Here is a 17,312-nt window from a genome sequence, read left to right on the forward strand (position 1 = left end):
CACCGTCCCAGACAGGATGTGTATTCTAGGTAGGCAGGGCTTTAGAGGAAGGTGACTGCAAGTGGCACCCCGGCGCTCACTGTGCATAGGCCGGCTTGAACCAGTTCCAGGGGCACTCCAGCCCCTGAGCTGGGGAAAGCCCGCCAAGGAAGTGGGTGTAACCACCCCCCTCCTAGTCCCACCCATAGGGCAGGACTTAGTCGCGTGCCAGCCCCTTTTTGCAGGATAAAGGTAGGAACTGGCCCCCTTCCAAATTAGATCATCTTTGAATACTGAACCAACTTTCCACGAAAGGACCTCAAGACTCTTCTCAAGATTTCTCCCTTGTGACTAAGGAGTAGTCACCCTGCAGCAGCAGGCACCAACCAAGCATCGCGGTCTGCTTTAAGTCTCTCCTCCGGATCAAGACTGACCAGCACGACGAGAACCGGCTTCCCTGGCACCTCTGACCTCAACCTGCATCATCAGCCCAGCTGTGATCCGTGGGTGTGACGAGACCTCGAGGGACCGGCCATCTTTGAAGACTGTACGACGCTTGTCCAGCACGACCACCGAGTGACCCTCGACCGAGTGCTTTGGGGTAAGAGAAGCCCCGACCCTGAGCAGCTCCAGCACCGAAGTTCAGCCCCCCTGCATCCACGAGATCTGCGTGGGGCCCTTCTGCTCTTTGCTGCTCACCGCGTTGTCCCGGTCACTTGCCCGTTGGCTAGTGGCCCCCTCACGACGCTTCACGACGACAAACACCGCTGGTCTGGTTGCTCCAGACTAGCCCTTGCTCCCCTCCAAAAGAGGAGCACCCTGTACCCTCCTGGTCCACTCCAGAGTCCATTTTAAGTCCACCGTGTGGGCTTGCATTTGCCAAGACTTGTTGCCCCAATCCTGGGTCCAGCGACGTCGACAGCAGAGACCTTCGTGGGACAGCTCGCACCTCCATCCTGGTCGCCGACAACGCCTCCTGGTCCGAGAGACTGCAGAGCCCAGCAGCGCCCACTCACCTGGTCGAGGTGACTTCGTCCGGTGCCATCCTGGTGCCCACCTAAATCACTGGCTAGTGATTCAGAACTTGGTCCCCTCTGCTTACAGGTCTTCTTCTTCCCTGATCCAGGCTTGGATCTCTTCAAACTTTTCTTCACTGGCCGCCTGCCAGCAACTTCTTTCTTCAGGCTCCTGGTTCTTCAACGAGAGTTTCCGACGCAACTTCGACCCTATGCAGCCGCAGCCCCTGGGCTAGGTAAACTGAGTACTCCGGTGCTCCAGCATAGTCCAACACCCTAAGTGTTCGGATCCACTCTTGTTTTCGACCCACCTAGTCGGGTTCGCCCGAGAACAGTAACTTTGCAATTGCTAGTATCCATAGACTTGTTCCCGCATTACGCGTGAGAGTTCCCACTCTGCACACGGCGTCCCTAGGCCTCCTGCTTCTAATCCAAGGGTTCAGCATTGTAGGCCTAGCGTTTCTACAGTCTAGAAAAGTATTACTTACCTGCTAGTAACTTCGCATTCCACTTCTTGTGTATATGGTTTTTCGTGCCCCTCGGGCATTTGTGTAAATTGTGCGACTTTCAGTAATTCTTTAAGAGTTTTGTTGTGTGCTTAGCTCCCTGTCTCATAAAGAGCCAGGGTAGTCCTGTTATAAATAAACATACTTTATTTTTGATAACTTGTGTGGTGTCCTTTCACTTGGTGTTCAAGGGGTAATGTGATGGTAAAACAGCTGGCTTAACACGCCCTCTAGAGTCTTAGCCTTAGACTGCTCGTATCCATGCTACTAGGATAGCTGGTCTATCAGGTTGACTTACAACCAATCATCAATAAGGGTTGTCTGGACTGATACATAGTGATCACTAGAATAGTGAGCACTGCAGATCAGGCCACCTTCTCACAAGTGGGGTCATAGATCCTACGTCAGGAGTCTCTGCGCCTCTGGACATGGCTGGAACGTCACAGCATTTCCTTGATGGTACAACACCTGGCGGGTTCTTTGAACGCCAGGGTGGACGAACTCAGCCGCTGCTGTCTGATGGATCACGAATCGTGTCTGCACTCAGGTGGCGCAAGGTCTCTTTCAACAGTGGGGAGAGCCTTGGTTAGATCTATTCGCAACAGAAGAGAACGCGCAATGTCTGCATATACCTCTTCTACCCAGAGTGCTGAAGAAAATCACCCGCAACTGGGCCCAAGTCATCCCTGTGGCTCTGGACTGGGCTCAAAGAGTTTGGTATCCTGAGCTACTCAGTATGAGTCTGGATCCCCCGATCCGACTGCCTCTGCAGGAGGATCTTCTGTCGCAGCAACAAGGGATGGTTCTCCACCCGAACCTGTCCAGCCTCCACCTACATGCGTTGAGATTGAGCGGCGACAGTTGATTCCTTTTGACTTGCCTTTCGAAGTGTCTGTCATTCTGGCGGCCAGGTGCCGCTCCACTCTATCGGTATACGCCTGCAGGTGGATCAAATGTGTGGCATGGTTCACAGCCAAGACTGTGGATCTCCTTTCTGTTCCTCTTTCTGAGATCCTTTTGTTACTCCTTTCTCTGGCCTGGCAGGGCTCTGCTCTGGGCACTATCAAGGGCTATCTTTCGGCCATTTCAGCCTTTCTTAGGCTTCCAGACCAGGCTTCTCTTTTCAAGTCCCCTGTTGTACAGAGATTTGTAAAAGGCATTACTCATATGTTCCGTCCTGTTCCTTTCATAATGCCTCAGTGGGACTTGAATCTTGTTTTGACTTCTCATGTGCGCTCCCTTTGAGCCGCTTCACGATTGTCCTTTACATCTTCTGACTTTGAAAATTGCCTTCCTGGTCGCTATCACGTCTGCCAGGAGAGTGAGTGAGTGAGCTTCAGGCTCTATCTTGTAAGCCTCCTTTTCTGACGGTTCATCCGGACAAGGTTGTGCTTCACACTAGTCCTTCCTTCTTGCCAAAGGTTGTCACTGCCTTCCACATCGGGCAGACTATCACCTTGCCCACTTTCTTTCCGCCTCCGCACCCTTCCAGAGAGGAAAAGAGGCTCCACCTTCTGAACCCAAAACGTGCGCTCTCCTTTTACCTGAATTGCACACAAGCATTCCGGGTGGATGACCAGCTCTTTGTTGGCTACGCAGACGTCAAGAAAGGCAGGGCTGTACAGAAGAGGACTATCTCCCGATGGGTCGTCTAGTGTATCAAGGCCTGTGACTCTATGGCTAAAAAGGAACCTCCGGTGGGGCTGCGGGCCCAATCTACCAGGGCGACAGCTACTACGGCATTGGGACGTGGTGTCCCCCTGCAAGACTTCTATCAGGCTGCGACATGGGCTTCGCTACACACTTTTACAAAGCATTATTGCCTTGACAGTGAGGTCCGGTGGGGACGGCTTCTTTAGGACATTCTGTTACGTGTGACTTTCTGGTGTAATCTTGTTTGCAGACCCACCACTGGGGTTGGTATTGCTGGGGTATCTATTCTAAGGTAAGGAATCTATCACTAACGTCTTTCAGATGCAGAAGTTACTACTTGTGTAACGATATATCTGTAAGAGACATTAGTTAGTGATAGATTCCTTACCGCCCCACCCATTATCCCCGTTCTGCGAATTGATTTCTAGGGTTAAGGACATCCTTTCGGGCCCTAGTTTCTATGCACCAGTGGTCTGTATCTTACGTGGCTCTGTGTTCCTGTACCGTAAAGTTGTGTACAGAACTGACATCCGCGCGCTTGGGCGCCGCTAAGTAGCTCCATTGACGTCATCTCTGCGAATACGTCGCCAAAGACGCAAACTGAGCTGTACGAGGAAGCCTATCGACGCGCAGGGGTACTGTTGACTAAAGCTTTCCGGATCCAGTCTGACGCCTGGGGATATTCTAAGGTTAGGAATCTCACTAACTAATGTCTCATAGATATATAGTTATACAAGTAGTAACTTGTGCGTTGCCACCCTTGCAGTTCTTAGCTTCTAATTTACTTCTGACTATATCTGTTCAGGAAGTGGCTAGACGGAAGGAAGATGATGAACGGAAGTCACGTGAGAAGCAGGAAGAGGAAGAAGCGAAGTGTCTTGAAAAATTTCAAGATGCGGAACCGCTTGAGCAGGAAGAGCTGCATAACTTCACGGACACCATGTTGCCAGGCTGCTTTCACTTGTTGGACGAGCTACCAGATACAGTTTATCGCGTATGTGACCTCATTATGACAGCCATAAAGCGCAATGGGGCAGATTACCGAGATCTGATTCTCAAGCAAGTAGTGAACCAGGTGAGCTGTACATTCCTAAGTGACAGTGGCAAGCTGATGTGTAAGACCTTTGATTAATTCTTAATTCTCTTTTAGGTGTGGGAAGCAGCGGATGTGTTAATCAAAGCTGCCCTCCCTCTGACCACGAGCGACACTAAAACTGTATCTGAATGGGTCAGTCAAATGGCCACTCTTCCACAGGCGTCTAATTTGGCCACACGTATTTTGTTGCTCACTCTCCTCTTTGAGGTAGGATTGGTACATTTATAACAGATTGTGTGCCTGCAATTAGTTGTTTCTTTATTGATTATCTTGCTTTTGTTTTAGGAGTTAAAATTGCCCTGTGCACGTGTGGTAGAGAACAGCGGGATTCTAAGTGTTCTTATAAAACTTTTGGAGGTAGTTCAGCCATGTCTGCAGGCGGCCAAAGAACAGAAGGATGTTCAAACCCCCAAGTAAGATGGTTTCCATTTTGTCTCTTTCAATGTTAATCTTGATCTGCTTTTTCTATTGCTGTATTGCATCTTGCTTTCGTTCACATATCTGTGATTGTCCAGGGACGCGCGCATTAATAGATCGGCAGCGCGACCTGTAAGTGGACCAGCTTCGCTTCACCGTGAACTACTGTTTCTTTTTAAAACTTGCACTGAAATCTGTTTTTAAAATTGCACAAACCTCACTGGCAGCGTTGTTTCAAAGCAATCACCCCGGTCCACCCACCGCGGGCTCTTGGCTTGATTAATGTGGAGGATGTAGGGCGGAATCAGTCCTCCCTGTGAATCGTGCTATTGGTCAAGCAAGTAGAGGCGGAGCCCCGACGGTCACCTGACCTAGAGCCCGTCCTCTACTTTAATCCGATGTCAGGCAACCCGCGCAGCGGACGCGCCAAAGACTAGCCCGTCTGCGCCCGAACGGGACCAGGGGCCTGATCCCTGTCCTATCAGCCCCAGATAAAACTGTGCTCTCATCAGAACAGTTACTGGCGCTCCGTCCCCCAACTTCAAAAGGATGTCAAATCCTCTGAGCTAAGCACACAGGTAACGCAATATGCTATAATTGCAACTTTTCGCTTTTAAATATTCAGCCTTACCCCCTACTACCAAAAACTATACCACGCACATCTCTCATAGAGCTCCCCTCATTGACAACTTTTTGTTTTTTAGTTTAAACTGTCGCTCACTCCCCAAACACAAACTAGACATCTCAAACCTCATCTGTGAGGAACAGCCAGATGCTCTTTCTCACTGAAAGTTGGCTTCACGATAGCGCTGGACCTAACGTAGCCGCAGCTCTCCCTTCCAACTATGCCATCACTTGGAAAGATAGAGCACTGAAAACAGGAGGTGGCATAGCTATTATTTTTAAAAACTGCCTGACAGAGAGTAGGGTCTGCTTTCCTATGGTCACCCCATTTTCTGCTTTTTGCTTCACTGGATTTCGACTTAATGTGGCTGTGGGTCTGCTAATCAGACCCACAGCCCTGCTGTTCCCTCTAAATTTCACACCATGTACTTTAGGTACATCACTAATTGGGAAATTGGGTCACTCTTATGAGTCCCTGTACAGTGTACCATAGGTACCCAGGGCATAGGTGCACCCAAGGCCTACCAGGGGCTGAAACATATCTTTTGCCACCCCTGGCTGGCCATCCAAAATGACACAACTGGCTGATCACTCAGCTGGGGCAAGGTCGTGTAATCACCACTTTCTTAGATATAGTATTCCTATCTCTAACCTTATATCTAGACACATATACACCTACAAGTCACTCCTATGGCAGGCCTTAACAATCCTGAAGGCAGAGTGCTTAGTTTTATGTGAGATGGTGCTCTAGCATGAGCTGAGCCTGTCTGCAGCTTTCGGAACCATGTCCTTATAGCTGATTTTCCCTAGTCCATCCGGAAGTGTCCTAAAAGAACTAGTTTCCATTTCTTTCGTTCCCATTCTAACTCTATGGTAACTTGTGTGCATGTAAAGACACTGCACGCGCATCCCGTGGGCCTCCTGCTCTCCATCCATTGGTAGTACAGTGTAGCCCCAGCGATTCTCCAGGCCCTAGGCCTTTCCTTTGTTCGTGACGTGGTTCTTAGACCACTATTTTAGTATATGGTTCGAAGTGCCCCTAGGGCATTACTGTATTTTGTGCAACTTATTGTATTTTAATTAAGTATCTTGTATTGTGCTGGTGCCTCTGACCTCATAAAGAGTTCAGAGGATTGGTTTAGAAATAAATACATATATATTTTGACTATATAACCTGTGTGGTGTCCTTTCATTTGGTATTAAAGGGATTGCATGTGGTAAAACAGCTGGCTTCACATGCCCTCTTGAGTTTAGCCTAAGACTGCTTTGTCCATGCTACCACTAGGATAGCTGGTCTATAAGGTTGACTTTACAACCATCACCATAAGGGTTGTTTGGACTGGTGCAAGGTGCTCACTAGAATAGTGAACATCATATACCAGGCCAACTTCTCACACTGCCTGCAATGCAGATTTGACCCTCTGGACATCCCTGTGAGAAGTTGGCCTGATATGCAGTGCTCACTATTCTAGTGATCACTATGTATCAGTCCAGACAACCCTTATTGATGATTGGTTGTAAGTCAACCTTATAGACCAGCTATCCTAGTAGCATGGATACGAGCAGTCTAAGGCTAAGACTCTAGAGGGCGTGTTAAGCCAGCTGTTTTACCATCACATTACCCCTTGAACACCAAGTGAAAGGACACCACACAAGTTGTTATGAAAATAAACAGATATTTATTTATAACAAGTCTACCCTGAACTCTTTATGAGTCAGGGAGCTAAGCACACAACAAAACTCTTACGAAAATACTTTAAGTCGCACAATTTACACAAATGCCCTAGGGGCACGAAAAACCATATACACAGTAAGTGGAATGCGAACTTGCTAGCAGGTAAGTAATACTTTTCTAGACTTAGGAATCGCTAGGCCTACAATTCTAAACACTGGGATTAGATGCAGGAGGCCTGTGGACGTCGTGTGCAGAGTGGGAACTCTCACGCGTAAGGCTGGAAAAAGTCTATGGAGGCTAGCAGTTGCAAAGTTACTGTTCTCGGGCGAACCCGACTAGGTGGGTCGAAAACAAGAGTGGATCCGAACACTTGGGGTGTTGGACTATGCTGGAGCACCGGAGTACTCAGGTTACCTAGCCCAGGGGCTGCGGCTGCATAGGGTTGAAGTTGCGTCGGAAACCCTCGTTGAAGATCCAGGAGCCTGAAGAAAGAGTTGCTGGCAGGCGGCCAGTGAAGAAAGTTCGGAGTGATCCAAGCCTGGATCAGGGAAGAAGAAACCTGTAAGCAGAGGGGACCAAGGTCTGAATCACTAGCCAGTGATTTGAGTGGGCACCAGGATGGCACTGGACGAAGTCACCTCAGCCAGGTGAGTGGGCGCTGCTGGGCTCTGCAGTCTCTCGGACCAGGAGGCGTTGTCGGCGACCAGGATGGAGGTGCGAGCTGTCCCACGAAGGTTCTTGCTGTCGACGTCGCTGGACCCAGGATTGGGCAACAAGTCTTGGCAAATGCAAGGCCCACGCGGTGGACCTAAAATGGCGTCTTGAGTGGACCAGGAGGGTACAGGGTGCTCCTCTTTTGGAGGGGAGCAAGGGCTAGTCTGGAGCAACCAGACCAGCAGTGTTTGTCGTCGTGGAGCGTCGTGAGAGGGCCACTAGCCAACGGGCAAGCGACCTGGACAACGCGGTTGGCAGCAAAGAGCAGAAGGGCCCCACGCAGATCTCGTGGATGCAGGGGGGCTGAACTTCGGTGCTGGAGCTGCTTAGGGTCGGGGCTTCTCTTACCCCAAAGCACTCGGTCGAGGGTCACTCGGTGGTCGTGCTGGACAAGCGTCGTGCAGTTCTGAAGATGGCCGGTCCCTCGAGGTCTCGTCACACCCACGGATCACAGCTGGGCTGATGATGTAGGTTGAGGTCAGAGGTGCCAGGGAAGCCGGTTCTCGTCGTGCTGGAGCAGTCTTGATCCGAAGGAGAGACTGGCAACAAACCGCGATGCTTGGTTGGTGCCTGCTGCTGCAGGGTGACTACTCCTTAGTCACAAGGGAGAATCTTGGGAAGAAGTCTTGAGTTCCTTTCGTGGAAAGTAGTTTCAGGATTCAAAGATGATCTGATTTGGAAGGGGGCCAGTTCCTACCTTTATCCTGCAAAAAGGGGCTGGCACGCGACTAAGTCCTGCCCTATGGGTGGGACTAGGAGGGGGGTGGTTACACCCCTCTCCTTTGGCGGGCTTTCCCCAGGCCAGGGGCTGGAGTGCCCCTGGAACTGGTTCCAGCCGGCCTATGCACAGTGAGCACCGGGGTGCCACTTGCAGTCACCTTCCTCTAAAGCCCTGCCTACCTAGGATACACAAAATCCTGTCTGGGACGGTGCTGGCACCGCCCCTGGCAGGAAACCCTTTGTCCTTGCCTCCTGGGCTGGGAGGACTCCCAGCAGCAGGAGGGCAGACTTGTGTCTCGGTGGCAGCATCCATTTTGTGGAGCTAAGGCTGTCTGACTTTAACCGGGGTTACAGGTTACATACATGTTGTGTCCCTCTAGAAGGGTGGAACACTAACCCCGTCGCCAGAATTGGCGAGGGGTTAGTATTCCAATTCGTATGACACCTTACTCGACATGTTTTGATAAAGCGATACCAGAGTTGGCACATAACCGCGAGGATTATAATGCACTTAAGAGTATATGGTATGCGTTATCAGGGAAACGGCTAAGGGATGGATCCCGAAAGCCGCAGACAGGCTCAGCTCATGCCAGAGCACTATCTCACACGATTCCAAGCACTCTGCCTTCAGGATTGTCAAGGCCTGCCATAGGAGTGACTGATAGGAGATCTGTGTGTCCATTTAGGTTTAGATATAGGAATACTATATCTACAGCAGAGGGTGAGTACACCACTCTGCCCCAGCTGTCAAGCAGCCAGTTGTGTCTGATTTAGTTAGTCAGCCCAGGGGTGGCATAATACATGCTGCAGCCCCTGGGAGACTTCTGGGTGCACCTCAGCCCTGGGTACAGGGACTTGAGAGGGCCCAGTGCCAATTCAGTACCTGGGTACAATTTGGAGTAGAGAGAACAGCTAGGCTGTGGGTCTGATTAGCAGGCCCACAGCCAGGGAAAGTCGTAAACCAGTGAAGCAAAAAGCAAAAATCTGGGTGATCATAGGATTGCAGACCCTACTCTCCTACACACCCCACTCAGTACTGGGCTGAAAGGTACAGTATTGGCTTCTCTCCTGATCACAGGTGAGTATTTTCGAATTCGGACTTTGGCTGATTATATAGGAATATTTTCAGTTTTCAAAACTTCACACTTAAATTTTCGAGTCAAAAATGGGTCAATGTTATCCAATGACAGGTACGTGAATTACCGGTTTCCAGGCGAGTACTTAGTTGGTGAAGTCAGGGTTCTGGGCATAGACTCAGGGGTCCCCCAAGGTAAGGTGAGTACAGTTGGTTCAGTCCCAGCGGAGCAGGGGTGGCCGGGTGCAGAGGTAGGCCAAATGTTATCCAATGAGGGAAGGGGGCCTTCGGTTGGTGGCGGCTGGCTAGCAGGCGACGCGGCTCTGGGCAAGGGGGGGAAGAAGGATAGGGAAAAGAGGTCACAGCCAGCGGCACTCGGGCGGCGGGTTACAGGGTGCTTTTGAGCTGTTAGGCGCTCACTGTTATCCAATGAGGATCTTGAAAAAGGAACAAAGGCTGCAGGCTGGGGAATGGTGACTCTCCAGGGGCGACCAGCACTTCGAGAGATGAGGTGGGATGTTGGGAGCACAGGTAGGTACCCCAAAGGGAGGCACAGGGGGCTGTAGGGCGCCGGGTGCAGGGGTGTCTTTGGGTGTCAGAAAAGCTTACCCTCGGCTGGTCGCGGTTGGGGTGGCTCCTGGTTATGAGTCTGCAGGCGTCGGCTGGTTCGTCGAGGAGGGTCTTTGGGCACTGGACTTCGGGTCCCAGTCGCCGGGGGGGGGGAACGTCCTCGTGGTCTTGGTTCGGGTTGGCCTGGCCCGGGCTCGGCTGGTGCAAAGTGGGCTGGTCCGGAGCTTCTGGTGGGCACCAGGTGGGTTTTTGCAGCAGAGCCTCTGCTGATGGGAGTCCCAATCGTCGAGAGGGTCAAGGCAGACAGGTCATCTGGGTGTCCCAAGGTTGCGGTCCCCGGAGGGTGCTGGGTTTAGGCAGTAGCAGGTTCCAGGATCAACAGGCCGGTAGGGCTGGGGCCAAGTCAGTTGTTGTCCTGTTAGCAGCTGCACGGCGGGTCGTCTTGATCTTCTTTCTTTCTTTTTGATATCGGGATCTGAGGAAGGAATGTTCAGGGAGCCCCTAAATACTAAATTCTGATAGATACATCTGCCGTGTGGATTCTTCACCTTGTGAATATCCCCCTTGCGTCAGCAACATTCGGAAATTCTTTTTGTAGCTTCGCGCCGACGTGGACTTGGACGTCACTGAGGCACGGCATCGCTCGCGACTCCGCTGACGTCACCGACGCCTACAATAGGCCCACGCCGGCGTGATGACATCAGTTCCCTTTTTTCCGCGTCGTCGACGCTAACGGTTTCGGGAATCCCAGTTTCAATAATGTAACTTTGTTTCGTTTCTCTGTATTTTCTGCTTCTTTGTTTCGATAAAGATGTCGAAGAAGACGGTTTCAAACCCTGCAGGGAGTGTGGAAAGATGATGTCCATCACAGATCCACAAGAGGACTGTATCTGGTGCTTAAGCTCCGATCACGACGTGGATGGATGTTCGTCATGTCGCAAGATGAATCCGAAGGCCCTGCGGGAGAGAGAAACCAAGCTACTTGTGGCAAAACTTAAGGCTGACTAAAGTAAGAAGACATCAAGATCTCGCTCGAGGAAAAATAAGTCGAAGTCGAGATCGAAGTCTAGGTCGAGATCTCGTGAGGGTTCGGCCTCGAAGTCTTCTTCGGATCATGCTTCTAGGTCAAGAAAGAAGCGTAGGAAGAGGAGACATGAGTCTCGTCGTCACTCGAGTGAGAAGTCTGGGTCGAGGTCGCCCAGGAAGGTACGTTCGTAGGTGGTCCCTCCGCATGAGTCTCCGGATCATGAAGGTGAGGCTTCGCATTCGAGGTCGCAGGTTCCCTCCCCGGCTCCGGAGTCCAATCCCTCTCCGTCGCCTTCTCAGGTTCGAGAGGAGGAAGAGGTGATTCCTGTGGAAGTTGAGGAATCTGCGCTTTTTGTTGAGCCGGATTCGATCCCACCTCGACGTCAGTCTGAGGGTGTTCAGCCACCTTTTCCAGCACCGGGCCAAGACCCTTCAGCGTTCCTAAACGCTATGTATGGTGTTTTTTCAAGGGCATGGTACCCCTCTGGTGCACCTTCGGGTCCCATGGGTCCCCTGGCTTTTAATTTGGGGGTTCCTCATTCATATGTCCCGGCTCCATTCATGCCGTTTATGCCAACCCCATCGACGCCGTGGCAGTTTCCGGCCCCGCCGAGGTCGTCACCGACTCGTCCGAAGTCGACGACTCCAATGCCGACGTCGCCTGTTCCGAGTAGACATCAGGAGCATACGACTGGTCCATCGAAGTCTGTACCGACGTCGGATCCGGCTCCGTCTGAGTCATTGATGGATCCGGTACCGAGGCGTGTTAAGGAAAGATCCAGGAGAGAAGCTCAGTGTCTCTTGGAGGAACGGGGTTATGCCGACTCTCACCCTGACTTAGAAGAAGGTGAGCTGGGTGAAGATTGTTTTGAAGAGCTGGCTGATGCAAGTGGCCTTGATTTTTCCCCAGAGTGGGAATTGCCTTCCGGACATGATGCACCTTCAAAGGATGTCCAGCCATATCATGTGGTAATGAAGAAGGCTGCAGGACTTTTAAATTTAACCTTACCAACAGCTGAATTTAAATCAAACCTTCTGACAGAAGTTCTTCACTCTCCGAGTTCGGCTGTGGAGCCTTTACTTCCATTTAATGAGGCATTAACTGAGCCCATTATGGAGGTGTGGAAGAAGCCGCTCTCTGCTCTTGCTGTATCCAAGAGTGTGGCTAGAAGATATAGGGTAGCTCCAGAGGACCCTGCTTTCTTAACATCTCACCCTTCTCCAGAGAGCCTGGTGATTCAGGCTGCGTGCTCGAAGAAATCTATAAGTGCTTTTCCTCAAGTTCCTGGGGACAAGGAGGCTAAAAAACAAGATCAAGTGGCCAAGAAAACTTTCTCATCTGCTAGTATGGCCTTGAAGTCTACAAATGCCACTTGTCTCATGGGGAGGTATGTGCACGCACTTATGGATTCAATGCGTGCTTTGGCTCCTAAGATCCCTGAAGAGAACAGGAGTGATTTCGAGGAGGTATTGTCTGACACAAAAGCAGCGGCAGGACAAGTAATTCAGAGCGGTCTTGACACGGCTGATTCTGTGGCTCGGATTATGGGTACTGCAGTTGCTACACGAAGATCAGCTTGGCTAAAGTCCTCGGACTTTTCTGCTGATGTTCAGGCGGCACTTTTGGATCTGCCTTTTGATGCAGAAGGACTATTTGGCAAGAAAGCAGATACAGCCCTCGAAAGGTTTAAGGATAGCAGGGCTACTGCCAGATCGTTAAGCCTTCAGATTAGAGGTGCTTCGACCAAAAAGTTCAGAGGGTTTGGACGCTCTTCCTTTCGGAACTTTAGACAAGGTCAGCAGCAGCAGCAACAGCAGCAGCAGCAGAACACCTTGTACAGGTCTTACAGGGGAAAGCAAAGGGGTCGTGTTCGAGGTCGTCAAGCCTCTTCCTCCTCCACCTCCTCCAACCCCCCAGCCACAGAAAAGCAGCCCTAGATCCACCATTCAGGATCATGTGGGTTCGGTGGGGGGTCAGCTTACCCACTTTCTACGGGATTGGGAATCGGTTACATCAGATCTTTGGGTTCTCAATCTCATAGAAAATGGGTATGCCCTTCCCTTTCGGGAATTCACTCCCAATTACCCTCCTTGCCAGGGATATTGCTCAGAGGAACATCTGTTGCTTCTTCAGGAGGAAGTACAGACTTTGTTAAGAAAGGGTGCGATAGAGGTGGTCCCGGAGCAGGAAAGGGGTCAGGGATGCTACTCCCGGTAATTCCTGATTCCCAAAAAGGATGGCAGGCTTCGTCCAATCCTGGATCTCAGGATCTTGAATTTGTATCTGAAACAAGAGAAATTCAAGATGCTCACCCTTGCTCAGGTTCTTCAGACACTGCTGGAAGAAGACTGGATGGTGTTGCTCGACTTGCAGGATGCGTACTTTCACATCCCCATCCTGAAGTCGCACAGGAAGTATCTCCGTTTTACGGTGGGGTCGCAGCACTATCAGTTTGCGGTCCTTCCGTTTGGGCTTACTACTGCGCCTCGAGTCTTCACCAAGGTGATGGCAGTGGTGGCGGCGCATCTCAGAAGGTCAGGGATTCCTGTATTCCCGTATCTGGACGACTGGCTGATCAAAGCGGAGTCGTCAGAGAAAGTGCTCCATCATCTGCGAGAGACAACCCAGTTGTTGTACAGGTTGGGTTTTTCGATAAATGTACCCAAGTCTCACCTGGTGCCCTCCCAGCGCAACCTGTTCATAGGTGCTGTACTGGACACAACTGTATGTCGTGCATTCCCTCAAAGGATTCACGACATACAGGAAATGATTCCTTTGTTTTACAATGGAGCGGTCGTTCCAGTCCTGAAGGTCCTTAGCCTGCTCGGTCTGATGGCTTCATGCATTCTGTTGGTCAACCATGCACGCTGGCACATGAGGGCGCTTCAGTGGTGCCTCCGCAGGCAGTAGTATCAGCACAACAGAGATCTCAGGGAGTCAGTGAGGATCTCCAGAGAATCTGCGGCGGATCTGTCTTGGTGGGGCGTGGAAGGCAACCTGTCTCAGGGGAAGCCTTTTCAGTTGCCTCCTCCGGTGGCCACAGTGATAACGGATGCATCCACTCTAGGGTGGGGTGCTCATCTGGGGTATCTGGAGGTCAAGGGTCTTTGGTCTCCAGAAGAAAGGTTGCTTCACATCAACCTTCTAGAATTGCGGGCGATACGTTTGGCGCTCAAGGCCTTCCTCCCTTCCCTTCGTGGTCGTTCGGTCCAGGTCCTGACGGACAACACGACCGCGATGTGGTACATCAACAAACAGGGAGGAGTGGGGCCACAGTGTCTCTGGTCCTGGGTTCAGGACCATCAGATTTGTCTGATGGTAAATCTGGGCGGAGTTCTGAACGTTCGTGCAGACAGTCTGTCGACAGTTCTCTGCCGACCACGAGTGGAGGCTTCACCCGGAGGTGGTTCACGACATCTTTCAGATGTGGGGGACTCCTCGGTGGGACCTGTTCGCCACTCGCGAGAATGCTCACTGCCTGTTCTGCAGTCTCCAGTATCCGATGCAAGAAGCCTTGGGGGACGCGTTTCAGTTGAGTTGGGGAAATCAACTCCTTTACGCGTTTCCTCCCATACCTTGGATTCCTCTGGTTCTGAGGAAGATTCGCCAAGACCGGGCCCAAGTCATATTGGTCGCCCCGGACTGGCCAAGAAGGGTGTGGTATACAGATCTTCTCCACCTCTCTTCTCACCCGCCGCTCCGTCTCCCTCTCATGGCAGACCTCCTCTCTCAGATGGGGGGGCAGGTTCTACACCCCCACCTCCAGACATTACACCTTCATGCCTGGCGTTTGAACGGGGCAACCCGTGTTCCTTTTCCCTCCCGCCTGACGTTGTGGATGTCATCTTGTCAGCCAGGCGTGACTCCACTAAGTCTATCTATTCTTATAGATGGTCGAAATTTGTCACGTGGTGTGGGGAAAAGTTTATTGACCCTTTGAGCCCATTTGTCTGATGATCTCCAATTTGCCCTTTCTCTGGCGCAACAGGGGCTTGCTGTTGCCACAGTTAAGGGTTATCTTTCAGCGCTGTCTGCTTTTCTTTGTTTGCCTGACCAGCCATCTCTTTTCAAATCTCCTGTAGTTTTAAGGTTTTTGAAGGGCCTCACAAATAAGTTCCCTCCTACTCCTTTTATTGTGCCTCAGTGGGACTTAAATCTTGTATTGACTTTTTTAATGGGTGCTCCCTTTGAGCCTCTTCACAAATGTCCTATGAGCTTCTGACTCTCAAAACAGTCTTCCTCGTTGCTATAACCTCGGCAAGGAGGGTAAGTGAGCTTCAAGCTCTTAGTCACAAGCCCCCTTTCTTGACCATTCATGCTGATCGAATGGTTCTTAGGATCAGGGCTGCTTTTCTGCCTAAGGTGGTAACTCCCTTCCATCTAGGACAGTCCATTACCCTTCCTACCTTCTATCCTCCCCCTCACCCTTCTAAGGAGGATGAGAGATTGCACCGTCTGGACCCCAAAAGGGCGGTGTCCTTTTACTTGGACAGATCTAAAGACCTTCGTTTGGATGACCAGCTCTTATTTATTTTATTTATTTATTCAAAGTTTTATATAGCGCGAACAGGATCCTTACAGATATCAGAGCGCTTCACAAAGACAGGGGAGGGGCAGTAGGAGTCAACAGAGATAATGGGAACAGTATAATAGTCAATAACATGGTAATAACATGGTTAATAAAAACATACATAAAACCAATCCATATACAATCAGGTAAGGAAGTAATATAGGACAGCACAAGTCATTGATCCCACTACAGAGGTGTTCAGGTGGATTAGTAAACCAATGTGTATCACATCTTGGTCGGTAGTAAGAGAGTAGCGTAGTAGTGCCCACGACAAGTAGAGTATAGTGCCAAGGGATTGGGTGAGCAGTGATATAAAACAATGCAGAGTCTCTGAACCAACATCTATAACGATCAGGAGATCTTGGCCAGAAGGATTGTTTTCACCTCTTTCTTGAAGAGTGCAGTGGAGGAGATCAGCCTGATTTCAGGAGGGAGCGCATTCCAGATCCTGGGTGCCATTCCTGAGAAGGAGCGCTTGTAGGTTTTCACTTTCCGGAATCTACGAGGTTTCAGGAGTAGATTTTTTGTACTCCTATTGGATCTCGAACCTCCTGATATAGACAGCTTTTGAGCGAGGTAGTTGGGTGCCTTGTGGTGCACGGCCGCGTGTCTCATAACTGCAATTTTTAGATGTATTCTGGCTTCAAAAGGCAGCCATTTTAGAGTCTTTAAGTCTGGGGATATGTGCGAATGCTTTCTAGAGCCAGTAATGAGTCTCGCGGCAGCGTTCAGGGAGGCTCTTAAGGGTGCTGTTGTGGTTAGTGGGAGACCGCTGAGGGCCGCAATTCCGTAGTCTATTCGAGGGATGACTAAAGCTTGTACAGCAGTTTGGAAGTCTTTGGCCGGGAGGAAGGGTTTAATTTTCCTCAGCGTGTTAATTTGAAAATTAGCTGCTTTTGTGGCTTTGCTGACGTGCTGCTGCATGTTGAGCTTGGCGTCGAGTGTGATGCCTAGGGATTTCGCCGAGTCCACGATGGTAGGTTGGACATTGAGTGCTGTTAGGTTGTTGAGCCAGGTTTGGGTGGTGGAGATTTTCGCCGGGGGTGTGATGAGTAGGAACTCAGTTTTCAGAGCATTTAGTTTGAGGTGATTATCGGCCAGCCAAGATTGGGTGTTAATAAGCGTGGAATTCAGATGTTTGATATCTTCCGGGGATTGTAACTTTAGATAGAGTTGTGTGTCATCGGCGTACATATGGAATTGAACATTGGATGCTTGAAGCAAGGTGGCGAGCGGTTCCATAACGAGGTTGAACAGTGTAGGGGAGAGGGTGGATCCTTGTGGGACACCTAGATCTGCAGGCGCAGGTGTAGATAGCACATTGTCGATCTTGAATCTCTGAGACCGATTGTGAAGGAAAGACGAAAACCACTTGAGAACAGTTCCCGATAGCCCCATTCTAGTGCTTAGCAGCTCCAGCAAGTTCTCATGTTTGACCGTGTCAAATGCTGACGAGAGGTCCAGAAGGATGAGGAGGCAGGACTCATTGCGATCCAGAATTTGGAGGGCGTCATCAATTATGTGTCATAGCTGTTTCCGTGCTATGTTTCGCTCTGAAGCCTGATTGATGAGGGTTGAGGAGGTCAAATTGATCAATGTGTTTTGTCAGTTGGAGTTGGACACATTTCTCCAGCAGTTTGGCCAGGGTGGGGATATTGGTGATGGGCCGA

At 50.6% G+C, this 17,312-nt stretch overlaps 1 protein-coding gene across 2 annotated transcripts in view; it reads left to right on the forward strand.

The window, feature by feature from the left end:
* HUWE1 (HECT, UBA and WWE domain containing E3 ubiquitin protein ligase 1) overlaps positions 1–17,312 on the forward strand; it is a 1,655,742-nt gene that overhangs the window by 592,898 nt on the left and 1,045,532 nt on the right. For both annotated transcript variants that reach the window (XM_078664564.1, XM_078664565.1), the window contains 3 exons: positions 3,960–4,229; positions 4,305–4,457; positions 4,536–4,663. In XM_078664564.1, coding sequence (XP_078520690.1) covers positions 3,960–4,229; positions 4,305–4,457; positions 4,536–4,663 — 551 coding nt within the window. The remainder of the gene's footprint in view (positions 1–3,959; positions 4,230–4,304; positions 4,458–4,535; positions 4,664–17,312) is intronic.

This window comes from Lissotriton helveticus, chromosome 10 (genome assembly GCF_964261635.1).
Source record: "Lissotriton helveticus chromosome 10, aLisHel1.1, whole genome shotgun sequence".
In the NCBI taxonomy this organism is placed as follows: Eukaryota; Metazoa; Chordata; class Amphibia; order Caudata; family Salamandridae; genus Lissotriton; species Lissotriton helveticus.